The sequence below is a fragment of the Chelonoidis abingdonii genome, chromosome 9 (assembly GCF_003597395.2).
Source record: "Chelonoidis abingdonii isolate Lonesome George chromosome 9, CheloAbing_2.0, whole genome shotgun sequence".
NCBI classification, from domain to species: Eukaryota; Metazoa; Chordata; order Testudines; family Testudinidae; genus Chelonoidis; species Chelonoidis abingdonii.
The window spans coordinates 17,782,106-17,800,679 of record NC_133777.1 but is presented as its reverse complement, the minus strand read 5'-3'; the positions used below and the strand labels follow the sequence as shown (position 1 = coordinate 17,800,679).

The 18,574-nt window shown below is 41.8% G+C and overlaps 1 protein-coding gene across 2 annotated transcripts; it reads right to left on the bottom strand.

The window, feature by feature from the left end:
* Window positions 1–9,663: 9,663 nt before the first annotated feature.
* Window positions 9,664–17,802, bottom strand: RPS15A (ribosomal protein S15a). 2 transcript variants are annotated; one of them, XM_032790487.2, is made up of 5 exons: window positions 17,640–17,802; window positions 15,972–16,109; window positions 14,383–14,462; window positions 11,108–11,193; window positions 9,664–9,794 (listed from the first exon to the last, which is right to left on the bottom strand). In XM_032790487.2, the coding sequence occupies exons 1-5, from the start codon at window positions 17,785–17,787 to the stop codon at window positions 9,701–9,703; spliced, it is 546 nt and encodes a 181-aa protein (XP_032646378.1). In that variant the 5' UTR covers window positions 17,788–17,802; the 3' UTR covers window positions 9,664–9,700. The 2 variants fall into 2 exon arrangements, with proteins under 2 accessions (XP_032646378.1, XP_032646379.1); XM_032790488.2 differs by lacking the exon at window positions 17,640–17,802 and adding an exon at window positions 16,812–16,931.
* Between the last annotated feature and the right edge of the window lie 772 nt (window positions 17,803–18,574).

Below are 18,574 nucleotides of genomic sequence, written 5' to 3'. Positions count from 1 at the left end.
ATTCCTCAGTTTCAGAAAAATGAACAAGGTATGCCTGGTGTGTTCAAGGTATTATAATTCCAGTTGAAACCCGGGTTATATAAAGTAAGTGTGACTAATATATCATGATACCAAAGTAAAAGTATCACATTTTAGCAGGTTGTAATTTAGTTATTAGATATCTGCTCGTGTGTGTGTGTGTGCGCTCGCGTGCACGCTGCGTTAACAAAAATGAATTCCTGAAAGCAATACATTTTTTGGTTAAATTTTTGGAGGCCATTCTGATTAGGGAACCGCGTAACTAGAACAGTGTTATAACCAAAACCATTCTGTAAAATGAACAAGAAAATGCCATCTGCTTCCAATACACAAATGTAACAATTTCTTCCCTAACAAAGGCTGTTAAAAACCTTGTTTGTTTAAAGGTATCACCCCTGTCCAGCACCAATTGAAGCCAAACAGGCATTGGGGCCATTTTCCTTTACTTGTAAAGTTTTAACCCTTTGAGCAGTGGACTTCATATTAGTCAAGATATAGTATCCCCAGTATAACTTAGCTGATTACACACTGTGGAATGTAACACTCTTCCTCTGTGAATCATACCGCCACATTTACAGATCAATAAACTATGGCACAAAGCTTTTGTTACCTTTCATATGCCCCATGGGTAGTCCCTGGCAGAGCTGGGAATAGAACGCCTGACTCCCGGTATTGTCAGGTTTGGCCAAATCTAATTTACAAGGCCACCTTTCCAGAAATGGTGGTTAGATTTGTATATTTACATAGAGCTCCCATGAGTAGCTGACAGGTTACTGTTTAGTCCAATCCCCATTCCTATGGAAGTCAAAAACTCTCAATGACTTTGATGGGACCCTATCTATGTCCAGTTCCTTTGCACATTATGACAGCAATAGAGAATTTTTTCAGTAAATTCTCCTTTATTTCTGTTTTGCCAAAGATTCAGCTTATTTTCTTAGCACTCATTTGCATAATGTTAAGTATGTGCACTGAACGCCAGTATAAGTGAAACATTTTATCTACAGTGGTATTCACATTTCCCCCTCTGTTGTCATTACCCCTTCTGTTGAAAACAGGACCAGACTGGTATTTAAATAAATGACCTCATTCAATAGAGAATCCTTATCCAGTTATGTTTTTAATGCACTCTGCCAACATTTTGGTATATCTTTGTGATAGAAATACAAATTATAAACAAAACCAAATTAGATGTTTATACTCAGGTGACACCCAGAAAAAAATTCATGTACACCCATCTTTACAAAGAAATATCACAGAGCAGTCTGGTATTCTGGACCATTTGAATTTGATAACAAATTCTATTTAATCTTCACTTACTTTAATACCAATTTCCCAGTTAAAGTGGAGCCACTAGTCCTTAATATTCCTGCTGTTATACTTTTCTGTCTGCTACGGTAAATCAGCATTATGTCAAATTAGATAATTCTATTTATATTTCAGAATGGAACTGTGTGTATAAATAGATTCCTTTGGAGAACAGAAAGCATTTGAATAGGTGACTTTCAGAATGAATACATACTGTTTCTGAAATTTCCTGAAATGAATTGGCCATTCCTCTGGACTAAACATTCAGGTTCTGTTTAGCAAACCTATTGAGACAATTTATCAAGCTCTTGGTCAAATATTGAGAGATATTTAACATTGGCTAATCTTATTTGTAAATCTGAATTAGCATTTTGAAAAACCCAGGAAACCTTGTCATCTGAGACTATGTACTTTGTAATCATGAACCAGCTGAGTAGCTCCTTCACATTTTCTGTTTGCATTAGCTTTTTACAGGATATTGATTTTCCTGGGGAGAAAAGGCAGACAAAAGCACTGGCCTTTTTAACCGGAGAAGGGCCCAGCCACACCTGTGACTAATCATCTGCCTCTTAGCTCAGGTCAGGGTCCACGAAAAGCACTAGGTCTTTATAAAGGCCAAGAACTGCAAGGAGTAGCGAAAGAAAGGAAAACTTCAGGAGCCCCTGGATCAAGGGAGAGAACCCAGTTCATCAGTGACGCTCATGTCAATGATCTGCAGTGTGTAATATTATTGACTATCAGCATCATTCCTCTTTGACTACATAGAGTCAGAAGACGAAGCCCTCCATCATAATTTCACCAGAAGGAGAAACATCACACCCTCACATCTGACAGTAGTGTTTTGGGACACAGATGAAGCTGAGATGCAGGCCTTTTAGCTGAAGCTTCCCTGAATTGAAAGACCAGTTAATGTACAGTATACTTGGGCTGGCTCCTCATGAGTCAAAAACTAAATAGCCTATAAAATGTGATGAGAGAAACATCTGCCACCAATACTACCTGACGTGTCACAGACAAACTGAAAGGGAGAGGCTCCCAGCAACTTCTCATCCAAAAGTAGTCAGACATGGCCTGAAGTTTGTTACTAGCCTTCCGTGCAGATCAAGGACATATTTACAAAATGAGCAACTGGAAATACCAAAAACTCATCAGTTCAAACATCCTAGAAATGCAGCCCTAATATAGCTCTAAAGAAGTCAATCATTAGCAGGGTATCTTCTTCGTTAAATTTATCTTTTTCCCAAATAACGGATGTCACAGTAGAAGAGAGAACTTTCCTATCCAAAGTACAAGAGAGACATGGCAGCAAGACTGCAATCCATTACCAATCAAGATAAAATCCTGGATTCAAGTCAATGAGAGTGCTGCTATTGACTACAGGGGCCAGGATTTCACTCCTATTTCATTTTACCTATACGTAGGCAAGCTGATGTCTTGGAATGTAACTTCAGTACTCTCGAGTAACGTTTAGCTTTGCTCTTCATCAGACCTTGTATTACCAGCTATATATTAGACCAAACTATACTTACAATATTAGTAACCACCATAATGGTACGTCTCATAGATGTGGGAACGCATTTCAGATTGCTACATGTACACATCGTGCCAAGTTGTGTCATGAACACAGAAGTCTGAGCCAAATGCAGCAATACACAGTGCTGTAAGTGCTTTACTGCTTCCTAGTTCTGGACCCAATGTAACTTGCACTGATTTGGCACTCAGTGGGTAGGCCACCTGGGATTTACACATCAAAGTAGAGGCTGGATATAGTGGGAAAGATAAGGAGAGCTCAAGAGAAAACCAGGTGGTCTGTTTTATCTTCACAGTTCTATGAGTTTCACTTCCTATTATACCCACTCTTATCCCTCAACTTGCAATGATGAAAGTCAAAGCTTTGCCACTTAAACTCACATACATCCATTTTCTGTCCAATTTACACTAGATGACTAACATCCATCAGTGTTTGTCACCGCTGAATTTGTCTCCTAGAATCTTAAAGGCACTGACAGGAAAGCCATTGAAATAATTTGACTTTGTTCAGTTTAAAGGACAGTAAAGAGCTACGTGTAATTACTATTAGTATTTCTGGTAACTGACCCATAAGTAGCGTCCTACCAAATTCACAACCACGAAAAATGTGTTACAGACTGAAATCTGGTCTTGTGTGCGCTCATACCCTATACTGTACAAATTTCTCTAGGGAGACTAGTTTTTCCTCAAATTGGGGATCCTGACCCAAAAGAGTGTTTCGGGGGGGTTGCAAGGTTATTTTAGGGGGGGGGGGTCCCAGTAATGTCATCCTTACTTCTGTACTGTCTTCAGAACTGGGTGGCTGGAGAGTGGTGGCTGTTGGCCAGGTACCCAGCCCTGAAGGCAGTGCCCCGCCAGCAGCAGCGCAGAAGTAAGGGGGGCAATACCATACCATGCCACCGTTACTTCTGCACTGCTGCTTTCAGAGTGGTGGCTGCTGACCAAGGGCCCAGCTCTGAAGGCAGCAGTGCAGAAGTAAGGGCGGCAATATCATACCATGCCATGTTTATTTCTGCGCTGCTGCTAGCAGCAGCTCTGCCTTCAGAGCTGGGCTCCCAGCCAGCAGTCGCCACTCTCTGGCTGCCCAGTTCTGCAGGCAGCAGCGCAGAAGTAAGGGTGGCAGTACTGCAACCCCTCCTACAATAAGCTCTGGGGTCATTACCCCTACAATTATAACACCCTGAAATTTCAGATTTAAATATCTGAAATCATGAAATTTACTATTTTAAAAATCCTATGACCGTGAAATTCACCAAAATGAACCATGAATTTGGTAAGGCCCTACTCATAAGTGTTAGTTTTTAAGAACCTGAAAAAAAGTGTGCCATTCTTGATAGAACTGTTTTGATTGGCTTCTCCCACAAGTAATTAAAACATAAGGGATCAGAATAATCAGTCCTGGTGTAAAATTCTATTGAAATCATTGATGTTCCATCAGGCTTCAGTTTGATCCAGCATTTTGTAGATCAGAGTTCTTTTTCAGTCCTTATTCTCAGGGCTGGCTCTACAGTTTTCGCCGCCCCAAGCAGCGCACCAAATTGCCGCAGCGAATGCCGGGGGCAGTCCATGTGCCCTTAGGGCGGCAGGTGCGTTTCCGCGGCAGCGGCAATTCAGCTGCAACTTCTATGTTTAGCTGTCTGCAGCGGCTTCAGCTAAACATAGATGCTGCTGCTGAATTGCCACCACCGCTGAAACGCGCCTGCCGCCTTAAGGGCGGACTGCCCCGCTGCCCGGGGCGGCAATTCGGCGCGCTGCTTGAGGGCAAAACAACAGGGACTGCCGCCCCTTGCAAATTGCTGCCCCAAGCACCAGGTTGGAATGCTGGTGCCTGGAGCTGGCCCTGCTTATTCTCATCTCACTTAGCCTTGTGCAAAACAAACAGAAGTACACTAGTGTGAGATAAGAGTCAGGATCTTTCCTTAGCTACACAAAAGACAGAAGGACCTCATCATGATCCCAGAGCAAGGAAGTAATCAGCACAACTAGAATAGATGGGACTTGCAGTTCACCATTTAGCATAATCTTTCAAAAACCCTGGATAATTAAATCATATGCTACCACCTGCTGGTAGAATCTCTCACTGCAAGAGAAATACATATCCAGCAAAAATAATTTTTTTTTTTAAACAATAAATTAAACTCTGAAAAAGAAATGCCCACAGTCAGTTAGAAAGGAAGATGTGGTTTCTATAATGCATGTGATCAACAGAATAAGAGGACAAACAGTGTTTCTCAACCATGAGGGTACAGAGGTCTTTCAGGGGGTACCATCAACTCATCTAGATATTGGCCTGGTTTTACAACAGGCTACAAGAAAATCACTGGAGTACAGACCAGAATTTCATACAGTCAGCTTGTTTATACTGGTCTATATAGCTATATACTAAAATGTAAGTACAATATTTATATTCCAATTGATTTATAATGATATGGTAACAATCAGAAAGTAAGCAATGGCAATAATAGTGTACTGTGACACTTCTGTATTTGTCTGAGATTGTAAGCAGGTAATTTTTAAGTGAGGTGAAACTTGGGGTATGCAAGACAAATCAAGACTCCTGGAAAGGGGTCCAGTATTCTGGAAAGCTTGAGAGCCACTGGTCTAGCAGATCACCACCATTCATTCCCTGACTGCCCCAGACTTTTTGGCTGACCTTAGGTGAGTTATTTAGCCCTTTTAACCATTCCACCACTTTTGAAATAGGACCAGTGATACTTACCCACCTTTGCAAATTGTGGGGATGTGAAAGTGAGAATACACTGTACATGTGGGAAGAACGCCTATTATTCGTGGTTTACAAATACTAACCATTCCTCAACTAGGCAAGCAGTTCAGCTTCCAGAAACACTTCCAAAGGCAATTAATGCAAGGAGTTGGATTTAATATAGCGGATAGCATGCAGGTTTACGAATAGCAACTAGATGCAGTCTTTCAAGTTTCTTAGTCAGGTTAATGCTTTTCTCTAAAGTCCAGCTCCAGCTAGCCAAGGGGAGGGGCTCACATGCAAGTTCAGAAAACTTGCATGCTATTGGATTTGGAGCGCTTCTGGACAATCTGCAAAGATTAGATTTCACTCAGGGAGATATCTTTTGAGCGCCACCACAGGTTGTCAGCACCTCTCTCTTCCCATTTTCTATAGCCTGCTTTAGAACGGAAAGATTTTACAAAACCTTCTCAAGCAGCTCCATACTAAGGCATTGTGCTGGGTGCTGTAATCCAACATGTTAGTTGCTGAATCTTGTTTCAGAAATTAAATGCATCTCTAGCCTGCAGCAACTAGCTAGCAGAACCGCAGCCAGAGATTATGGAAATCTTATGTTAGGCAGAGTTAAATGGGAACTATTACCAAAGCAAAACTACACAGACATGCAATTTGATTTACTATTTTACAGCTTTCAAGATTCTCTTCATGTTACCTCATTTTAGCTTTTCCATGGTGTATTGTGACATTTCAATTTCTGACTATAGATGCATCGGATATAGGATTATAACTTCAAAGCAGTATCAGCTAATGAGGATGAGACAGATTCAAACACAGCTTCCACAGAAAATTACTTCCACAGTTGCTTTTGCAGTCTCTTCACTTTTCATCAGTACAAAAGTAATTTTTTAAAAAATGCAACCAGTGCTGCTTCTTCCGTTAGAATTACGCCAGTGCTTGTGTATATGGTAACTTCAAACACTACAAGTCTGCTTTCAAGTTTTCCATCTGTGGAAGGCTGGCTGACCACATGGGTCTGCTCTCCCTTATTTTTACATGCTAAATCACATTAAAGAAAGCTGTAATTGCCACCTGGGTTTTATTTGATCATGAATGGGAAGGAAGCCCATATTAGAATGTAGTCCATAGTAGGCAAGTCTGGAAACCTCTGCTCTAAAAGAAACTTAAGTACAGTAAAATCTGTCCTGGGACGGTGCTCCTGGTGCCACCTACTTACAAACATGCCCTTCCCTTCCATCTGGTGCAGGGACTATAAATGCGAAGGAACAGATGCTCTAGGCCTGGTGTTAATAATACTGGATCATGAAATAAACTGAATATACTCTAATACATAAGACAGCCTTAGCCTAAACTGAGAAGTCATCCAGAGACATTAAAATATTTTTTCCATTTCAGAAGTTTCCGAAGTAGGATCACATCAATGAGGTGCTTGTATGAGGTTAAAGCAAGCACATCTACTGCAGATAGACTATTGGATAGAGCTATACGCATGTTAATGGCTGATTTTTGTAATTAGACTTGGGGTCCATAAGCCACCAACAAAAGAAAATAATTAAATTAGTGACCTTAAAACCAGAGTGAACCTCATTCAAGGGAATACCTACCACCACAGCCTTGATATTACATCTACATTTCAACTATTTCGAGTCTGGATGGCAACACCACAAAGCAAGGAATTAAAGAAAACTATGGTATATCGTAAGGTGGTCCCAAGAACTTTATGAACAGCAAGCTGTAAGATTGAGAGCTCGCAATGGGAACTGCACCCATCATCACTAAATAGCATAAACAGGTATCCCATGCTTACAAAAAAATAACCTGAGAATTTTTTAGGAATACGTTAATGTCTTCCAATTTTCTCTCAGGAAACATTTTAACACCAGAACCATTATTTTGCATTTATCAGTCTACTGCTACTCTTATGTTATTGAACTCAAGCACTATGAATAAGGTTAGCTTTCCATCTTAGGCTCAGTTAAGGATTCTGCAGTGGAAGACTTCCATCTGATCCACAGTTATTTTTAATACAGTGATTGCACTGATGCCCAGGACACAAAGATAAGGAAATCTGCAAGTTGTATACTTGATTATACTAAGGAAAACTATATATTTAATGATTAAAATGTAAAGATGTTTGTTCTATTCCAACAAGTCTAAGTGTAAGACCTGGTCTACACTAGAAAATTAGGTCTACGCCAGGCTGGGGTGTAAAAAAATGCACACCCAAGTGGTGCTGTTAAATCGACCTAAATCCCTGCGTAGACAGTGTTGTTAGCCAGTGCATACACAGTACCAATCCCTGACAAAGTAGCCCTGACCTATTAAGCCGTTTTGAATTTTTTGAGCTAGTAATTTGTTTTATGAGCTAAAGTAGTAAATGAGATTGATTTGTCTCAAAATCGTTTCTTTATAAGCCTTTTTTAGAAAATTAACAGCCCCTGTGCTGTTCCCTTTAATTGCTTAGAATTTATAGCTGTGAAATTGTTTAACTTTCTCTGCTTAGCTGTTCTTTGTGTGAATGAGGTACACAAGGATATGAGTAGATGAGTCTAATCACAAGACACCAGTGTCATCCTGTTCTGACGGCCGAAGGAGTGCAGATTAATGACCTTGAAGTGCAAGGCATCTGCCCCAAACTAAGAACTAAGTATAAGGTAAGGAGCAGCTGTGTAAACGCCCAGCAAGTAGTTTGTGATTGAGGATCCAAACATCACTGATGAAAGATGACTAAGAACAGCAGATTTGCCATTAACAGATCCCAGCTGACACAGCAAAATCCAGAGACTTACATGAAAGACAACTACTATAATACTGGGCGAGAGCCAGGAGGCTTTGGATCACTCTGCAACAACAGAGAATCGGACGCATTCGACGGAAGCCCAGATTCCCCTACTTGCGTTCAGTCTAGCTGGCCACTAGGCTGACTTGACCTACAAGGACTGGTAACTATAACACCAGATGCAAAACCCTTGTGGGTGTGTGTGCTTGTTTGAATATATGCATATACTTACTGATTTTTAATACTTATTTAGCATTTTAAATAAACAGTGTATTGCCTTGTCCCCTGAAAAAGATTCGGTGAGTTTTTATAAGCGTAAAAGTGCTAATCAATGGAAGGCTTCTTCCCTCAGCCTAGCTATCACCTCTTGGGGAGGTGGATTACCTACACCAATGAGAGAACCCCTCATATCAGCATAAGTAATGTCTACCTTGAAGTGCTACAGCTGCGCAGCTGTGCTACAAGGAAGCCTGCTTCACGTTCTCTGGTACTGTTTGAAATGAGCTCGGTCTCTTCTCCTGTTATGGCATTAAAAAAAAATCCACTTTATCTTGGGGGTACTTGGACTTTGAAGAATGTGACTGATAACTCGGTACTAATCCAATTTTTGTTGCTGCCTGCTGTTTATTTGAGATCTCAGGGTTTTTTTGCCATTCTGGAATGGGTTCAACAGTCCCAGAACCTCACAACTCTAAATTTGAACAACTACATTGAGAAGGCATATACATTTGCATTTGTTAAAGCTTGTTTAAAAAAAAGATTAATTGGAAAACCTAGGAAAAAATAGATTAATTGTCCACTGTACTTATCTCCTGGACTAGTAGAAACTTCTGTAAGATTAGGATTTAGATTTCAAAGCACATAAGCGACTTCGTTATTCCCTGGACACTGTCTTCATAGCAACTTGCAAACCATCTTTCATTACCTATCCTTAAGGTCAAACAATCCACATTAACAACCCTAGGCACTAAATATTCATACTTCCCAATAAGAGGTGGCCCCAGTCATAGGCTATAATACTGTGCAGTTCAACATTCCAGAACTTACACAAAGGATTTGGGGGCATTTTGGAGTAATTGGCTATAACTTGTTTCTTGTTGAACTGGAATTAACAGCTTGGTTAGAAAATTGTAAGCAGAGCAGAATACATGCCAAATCTAGAACTGGCTCAATTACAATACGTTTTCCATGTTTTACAGTGTGTGGCGTATACCATTAGGTCTTAAGTGTTATTACATATTGCAGTGAATTAGTAAGTATTCCCAAAGGAAGAGTTCCAAACCATTAATACTGAATGCAAACAGAGTCCATTTGAACGATTTATTAGTATGCCTGTTTTACAAGTTTTAGAAAAAGAATCCCAGGATTTTGCCTCCTGTGTGTTTTCGCCTTGCTTCCTCATGGTCCATGATGCCAGCGGAAGTTGTCAGCACTATGTACCTATTAAGTAAAAAGTATTTTCAGTAGCATATTATGGTAGATTTCCCTACCACTCATACAGTTAGAAAAACCGTCCAATCTCATTTTTGTTGTGCAATGTCTGTCTGTTTCTTTAGCCAGTGCAAGGAAATGTGACAACTTAGACTACAACAGTCCTAATGTAAAATAATTACACAAATTCTATAAATATGCTATTTTGAAATGTGTGAGAATTTAAAATTGTACTAATGTCAAATTTAAATTTGACGATATGCTCTTTAAAGCAGACTTCCTGACTTCCCCACAAACCTTATCTACACTAGGAATTTTCATTTGACATTCCTGTTACATCGTAGAAATGAACCAGTATTACCAGGGTCATGAGTCCCAACTCTGCAGCTGGACCATGTCACCATTTTCAAACCCATTTCAATTACCTGCTCATAACAAGTGTATAGCTGGCATTATGCCAGATTGCTAACTGAAAACTTCATATGGTAGAACTCAAAGTTGCTCAGGTTGATGCTGCTAATACTTGAATATTAGTAATCAGCTGGAGATAGAAATAACTAAAGTTACCTTGGCTAACACCTATCTATGGTAATTAGCATGCTTTCTGGACAAAAGCTGACTGTTAAGATTAACCTCACAAGAAGTTCTATTTAATTCACACAAAATATGCTGAAGTATATGTACTAGAATATTAGAGCAATGTTTAGCTACAGTTAACTGTTTATAGTAACTGTACATTTAGCAATGAATCTTTCCTTGCTTTGGTGTGTCTGTTCACTTATTCACAAGATTCAGTGTCAGTGGGATTCTACTATATTGATTTAATGTAACAGCCAAGGCCTCTATTAAAAGAAAGTCCTTAGTTTGACACCTAGAGAATTAAAAAAAAAAAAAAAGACCTCAGTCACTTCTGATACTACACCTATACTCAAGTACCTGTTAATCTGTATTTTTATTACAACTTTCTTTTCAAATGTTTCTATAGAATTAAGACCAACATTTGGAGGGAGAAGAGTGAGAATGATGTAGATGAAATTAACTATATGAAGTCTTGTCAGATGCATAAACTGAGAAACGGAGATGGCTGTCTCTTGCTGCTAACTTTTAGCAGTAGTTAAATGCTTATATAAAAACTGATTTTTAAGTGTGTGTCCTCTTTCTGAAGAAGTGATCAGAACAGAGATCTTCAAAACAATGCTAGTTTCATTTATGAAATTATCTTAAGAGGTTTTCTTTTGCACCAACTACTTTCACTTAGGAGAACTGCTATGAGTTATTATTTGTGAATTTCAACAATTTAACTCCGCATATCTGACACTTACCCAAACTGACGTGAAGGCAAAAGATTGTTCTGCCACTTTTCCAGGTCCTTCAGCTGAACATCAAATCTGGGACTGATCACACCACACTATAAAACAAAACCCCAACAGAAGCTGAAGAACTTTGATACAGGAGGACTACTACATATATTTCTTCCATTGTTGTATTGTAGCCCCATTGGGTCCTAGGTTATGAGAGAGAAAGTGAGTGAGGTAATGTTTTATTGGACCAAACTCTGCTGATGAGACAAAAGCTTTCAAAGCTACATGGAACTCTTCATCATGTCTGGGAAAGAAAATTGTTGTAATAAGTCATAAAACCATCTATAACCCATTAACAAGCACTTCCCTTTTCATCCTATGACTGCAGAGGTGTTAACAGGTCATTCTCCCTTGAATGGTCCATTACAATCTGTTCCACCATGCACTTTACTGTGAATACCTTTCCCAGACCTGAAGAAGAGCTATGTGTGGCGCGAAAGCTTGTCTCTCTCACCAACAGAAGTTGATAAAATAAAAAAATACCTTGCCTACCTTGTCTCTCTAGACAAGTCGCAGCATTTAAAGGCATTCAGCGCTATGTCTCTCTCTACATCATTGATCAGAAGGGGATTAGTAGTGCCAATCAAGTATCCAACTTGTATGACAGGGAAAGATCTAAGTGTCCAAGAATGGCATTCCATTACTGACTCAACTTCATCCACGGTGCATACTCAGGTTGTCAGCTGGACTAAGCAAAGGATCTAACTATTCAGTCCTGAGCTGCTTTGATACTACTCCCTTCTTCCTTTCAACTAGGTAGGTTGAAACTACATTACGGCTGGAGCTACAAACTCAGAAGGCAAAGCCATTTTGTGGTCAGTTGAGTTCTCGGAGAGCATACGAGCATGCTGTATACTACTTTAAAGAAAGCATTAACTCCCAAGCATTCTTACTAAGGAACTGAGACTACTCCCAGGTTCTTAACCATAGCAAAAGAATTGAATAGGTACAAAGTTAACTACCTGGACACAAACCTTTAGGTTTTATGTATGTTGGAGAAATTAAAAATCATGCCTAGAAACTCACCACCTAATAAGAAATATTCAAGTTAATTATACTAATCTTATGCAAATGATTAAAAACCAGAAGTATACAGTGTAGTTAGAACTACGAATATAGAGTATATCTTAGGTCAATATCATAAGTGTTGAAGTGCCAATAACAGGCAATGCTAATAATCTGGCCCCTAAAATGGAGGAGATAGCAACTTTTATTTTCACCATTTAATTGGTATTTACATTTATTTTAACAAGTCCTTGCCACCTACGCATGTACAAAAAGTATGCTGTTGTTGCATTGTTCAATGTTTGACTGGGCCAAGTAACAGAACTACTCTAGAAAAACATATTTGGTTGTGCCAAACATCACTCAAAAAACAATTGCCAAGTAGCTCAGTGACAGCAAACACCCTTATCCTAAAATACAACAGACTCCAAACTGTTATAAAGTTCCATCTGGTGAAATTATGAGACTCTACTACTGCACTTTTAGAATCCTCAGCCTACTTCAGACATGTAATTTCCAGCTGAAAGACAAGTTTATTTGAACAGACTTCTGTTCTTTATGGAAGTGATCCAAAATATGCTCCTGAAAGGTCAACTTTCTCTGCTACCAATTGCTACCAACTTTCTCTGCTACCAATGTTGACATACCAGATGGGCAGTGTTTTCATGTAAACTATTTCAGTGAGAAATGGTTTTGAACCAATGGAGGAATCTGTTATAATAGATCATGATGGTAACTGTCAAGTTATATAGCCCACAGGATTTCCAGACAGTTAAAGAAATCTTCTTGACAACCCAAAAACACATGAATATTTAGGAAGAAGTTATGCAGTGCACTGACATATCTACAAGATGCACAGCTCAATAGTTCATAGCAGACAAAATCCAGTTAGTAGCAGAAAGGCTTGGCTTCTACAATTTTCTCTAGTCATTTACTAGTACACCTCTACCCTGATATAACGCAGTCCTCACGAGACCAAAAACAACTCACCGACCACATTATATCAGGGCAGGGAGAGGAACCGCTCCCCGGCAGTTGTTTGGCCTGGCAAGCCTGGAAGGGGGAGAAGGGGGAAAGAAGCAGAGCAGCGGTGCACTCAGGGGAGGAGGCGGAGATGAGCTGAAGTGGGGAGCGGTTCCTTTCGTTCATCCCCCTTCCCCCCGGTTACTTGCTGCGTGCCCTCCCCGCTCCCAGCTCATCTCCGCTCCGCCTCCTCCCACGAACACACCGCAGCTCCACTTCTCCTCCCTCCCAGGCCTGCCGTGCCAAACAGCGGGCGGTTGCAGAGGAACCGCTTGCGGTAACACAAATTCGGATATAAGGAGGTAAAGCAACCCAGTCCCCTAGAGCGCTGCTTTACCACATTATATCTGAATTTGCGTTATATTAGACCGCATTATATCAGAGTAGAGGTCTATTATGCATCATCTGGATAAAAGTTTGCATTTCTTAAACATTTTCCAAACAAATCCGTTCCAATTGATGTCAGTTTAAATGTTTAAGTATTCAATTTCTAGCTCACTGATTATGAAATAATTAAATTGTTGTCTGAAACTATAATATCAGACTACACAAATATAAACAGGGTGCATGAGTGGACAATGAGTACTTACTAGAAAGCTCCTAAAGAAAAAGCAGAGAAAGTGGTGCTGGCAAGCAGAGTTCCCTATACATATTCCCACACAAGTTTCATTTACTTTGTTATGGTTGCTCAAGCACATTTTTATTCAGCACAATCATTAAAAAAGCTTCCACTTAAGCCACATGCCCTTATCAAATCATCTATCATTACACAACCACATTTAAAGAATTCCTTCAAAAGATTAATATAAATACATATGAAGAGTGTATATTTCTTAGAATTACACAGCTTTCTAGAAAGAAAAAAAGAATTCAGATTTAAAAGGTTATTAGAAAATATTTAAATAAAGATGATACAAAGAGTTTGATGTGTCAGTCATTAGCTATCGGAGGCAACATACAGAGTATGGGGGGGTGCTGGTATTTGGTTATGGTTCAGCATATAATACATACAGTCTGTAATGTCCCCAATGCGGGGCGCACGGTGGGTGGGGTCAGGATATAGTAGGGGAGCAGTGAGGGTACATCGCTCATATAGTGGGTTACACACAGTCATGAGTATGAGTAAGAGGGCCGGGTAATGGGGACAGGGTGACCCTCACGTGGTGGAATCCAGATCGGTGGGTTCAGGACTCAGGGGATATCCCTACCTTGTTCAGTCTGCCTGTCAGATTAACAACAATTTTCCCAGCTCTGTGATCATCAATGATCTCAAATTCACCAATGTAACCTGTGAAAGATTAAATCAAGCAAAACCTTTATTATCCAAATTAGTGCATGGTCTCAAATGCAGACAAGTCAAAAACTTAACATTTAGGCCATGTCTACATGAGAAAGCTACAATGGTTTAACTTAAAATCAGTTCATCTACCAGTTTTATTAAACTGATGCCAAGCTTTTTTGGGAACCTACTTTGGTTTAAGACTGACATTTTGTTTCACCTACGAGTCCTAATCAACTTAAGCTAAACCAAATAAGCATCCACACAGTCTTTTGTCTTGGTGTCACTGAGTTGGGTTAACAATCACCCTTAAAACTATTAGCACTCAGCTGTTAAAATAGTGCAACTTTTTCATGTAGACAAGTCATCAACATTTCAGCTATTACTGAATACACAACTATTAGTCTCCATATAATGTACTTAAAACAATTGTCTCATATCCAGCAATATTCGAGGCAGCACTAACTTTGTAAGGTTAGTCCTGCATCTCTCCAAGTACTCTTTTCAACTTTGAAGTTTAAGGAGTTGATTAGCTTACTCTACAAAAGAGCAGAGTAACTGACCAGCTCATTTTCCCCACAGAGTCAAACTCAATGCAACTTCAGTTCACTTGAAAAGGCGATGCACGCTTTACCTAAGGAATCACTCAGACACTGAACACTGGCCACTGTGGATAGCTTCTAAAAAAAATTGCATTGTTGATTTTATCTTGGCAGCATACCCAAGTTCTTCCAATTCTATCCTTCACTACACACACCAAGCAAAAGACAATAAACAAAGTATTTGCTTTTGCCCACTCCCCACCCCAAAATGATTTTTTGGGGGGGTTTGAAACATTGCAAGTGATGCAATACCTCTTTGCTACAGGATGTCAAGTATCAGAGGGGCAGCAGTGTTAGTCTGGATCTGTAAAAATTGACTAAGAGTCCCATGGCACCTTACAGAACAGTGGTTCCCAAACTTGTTCAGCCACTTGTGCAGGGAAAGCCCCTGGCGGGCCCATCTGAGTACCTGCCGCATCCGCAGGTTTGGCCGATCGTGGCTCCCAGTGGCTGCAGTTCGCTGCTCTGGGCCAATGGGAGCTGCTAGAAGCGGCAGCCAGTACTTCCCTCGGCACGCACAGCTTCCATTGGCCCAGAGCACCAAACCGCAGCCACTGGGAGCTGTGATCGGCTGAACCTATGGACACAGCAGGTACACAAACCAGCCCGGCCCACCAGGGGCTTTCCCTGCACAAGCGGCAGAACAAGTTTGGGAACCACTGTTATAGACGAACAGACGTACTGGAGCATAAGCTTTTGTGGGCAAATACTCACCTCGTCAGATGTCACTACATGCATCTGACGAAGTGAGTATTCACCCACTAAAGCTTATGCTCCAATATATCTGTTAGTCTATAAAGTGCCACAGGACTCTGTCGCTTTTTGCTACAGGAGATAGTGAAGCTTTACACTATTTTGGTGCCTCTTACCTTTTACAGAAATAATTAGATATGAATTTTACTTTCTGATGACTTACCATGCTTCATCATCACAGTTAAAAACCGCACGATTACTTTAGAGCACGGTCTAATGAGAACTTGACGTTTTCCACGTTTCTCTGCATTGTTGATGCTCTTAAGGGCATCGGCCAGAACATTCATGCGCACCATGATGCCTGCGTGTGGAACAAAGTTAGTTATGTGTGCTAGCTTCTTGCTTTTACATTTAAGCAGGGATACTTTTTCTAAAAGTTAACATTGTTAATTTCAAAATATTTGAACTCAAAACAGCAGATATTACTATTCTGACAAAGCTTCAGGATGTTTTATGCAAACAACATGCAGGTCAGACTATTATTTGTGCATGTCCACCACAATTCAAATCCATAACTATATTCAACAGTCTACATTTTATGTCACAAAAAGTTTATCCAACATATACAGCATAAAACTTAGTGTTTTACAATAAGAAATGTTCAGAGACAAAGACTTACAGTCTAGACTTAAAGTATATTTAAAGATGCTGCAAGACATCCCAACCAGGATTTTTCATAAGTGACCAGAGATTTCAGGTGTTCAACATGAGAAAGACCTAATTTCCAGAGATTAGCTGTACTTTCTGAAATCAATCACTCCAAGACTGAAGCAGTCACTAGTTCTTTTTGGACCTATTGGTTAATGTGGGCTAAAATCTCACAGAAGGACCTAGACCTGTTGAGACTGCACTGGAGTACTGAGCAACATCTTGGACCCTGTTTAAATTACAGAACGGTTATACCATTACAATGACATGGCTTTGCACTTTTGGGGAGGGGTCTTACTAAATTACTCTCAATTCTTGACAGTGGGTTTCAAGAATCATTTACCCCGCATTATACCTTGTCCAGAACAAGGACAAAACCTTTTACGTATTGTCCAATTCACCCATCTTTGGCACAAATCCAGTTGCACATTGAAGATACTGTGGCACTTGGGCACTCAAGCTCATGTCCTGAGGACTAGGGCACCATATCCCATAGTTAAACAAGGCATTGTACTGTCACCCCATTTGCCATTACACTGTCGGCGTTGGGGCTATACAGTTTTACAATAGGCTCGGAGGTGCTTGGAGTCCAGAGGCTGCATCAAGCCACGGTGCCACATGCAATAAACTCCTGCCTGGTGTATTTATCTGCACTGTGCACGGCGGCATTTACTGCTAAACTCAATCAACACCCAGCGACTTAACAGGAGATAAACTACGGGATATTTAGCGCGAACTCAGAGAGACTGACTGCGCCCTCCCGCCCCATTCTTCCTCCTCTTCCAAGGCCAAGCCTACGTCTGCACCCCCCACCCCCACCATGCCCCCTCCACCACCGCCTCTCCCAGGCCCAGGCTACAGTCCCACATTCCCCAACACCCATCCCCACCTTCCTCTGGCCCGATCCCACCATCACGCTCCTGGGGCCCAACCTGCCACCGGAACTCCCCCTCCCCCCACAGCTCCCTCCAGTGAGCGGGACTCCGGCTAGGGAAGCGCTTCCCCCCTCCCTATTCGGGGGGCTCCACCGGCGGCCGTGGCGGGCGCAAGCGACTCAAAACAGACTATGCCGCTTGGGCGGAGTCAGGAGGTGGCGGGAAGGTGGGTGAAGACGCCAGCAGGGCCAGGATGGAGATAGTACACGGCGGATGGCGCCTAGAGCCCAAAGAGGCCCATAACTCACCGGTGCCGCAAGATGGCGGAAAAAGGAAGAGGCCAGGCGCGTGCAGTGTGTTATGGGAACTCGGGGTGGTGGAAGGAGATCTCGGAGATCTCGCGATACCTGCTCTCCCAGTCAGAGAGAAGCGCTCTCTTGTCTCTCGTGCTGTCATTGGCTGAGAGCGGCGCCCGCCATTTTATTTGGCCCGTCCTCGGACCCGCTGTCTATACTTCCGCCAGGTATCCAAGAGCAACCGGAATACTTCCGGTCCCGGAGGGAGAAGGGTGAAGGCAAGTGTGAAGGGACCAACCTAATATCCGCTCACCTTGATGCAGTCGAGTGACCGCCTTTTGGGAGGGGCTCGCTCCGCAGCCCGGTGGCCTACAGTCTGATGGGAGTTAGCTAGCTGACGGGGAGTAGGTGAGCTCAGTATCTTGGGGCAGGGAGTGAGGAAGGAGGCTCAGCGTGAAGGCCTTGGCCCAGGGAAGCAGCGACTCGTCACACTGAGGGAAGAGCTCGGAGCTCGCTTGCTTTTGGGGAGCCCTGAGACTGAGCCGCTCCCCCAGTCAGGGGTGCCGGAAGTGGGGAGCTTAGTGCCCCACATGGTGTAGTCCACTAAGCGGGGACCTCCTCGCTAGGAAGCCATGGGTTGAACTCTGACTTGCAGTCAGGGGGACCTGGTAAGGGGGGAGCTGAACACGAGGGGGTCACGCAATGAGCTCTGTGCCTTCCAGTCGGGGGGCTCTGATGGGAGGAAGTTACCCAAGGGGATCATGGGGTGAGCTTTGTGCGTTGCAGTCAGGATGTCCTGGTAGGGGGGGAGCTAGACACCTTAGGGGGTCATAGGGTGAGCGCTGTGCCTCGCACAGTCGGGGGTGGGGGCGCTGGACACCCTAGGAGGTCATGAGATGAGGCAAGGTACAGTCAAGGGAGCCAGATACCCTCGGAAGTCATGGGAT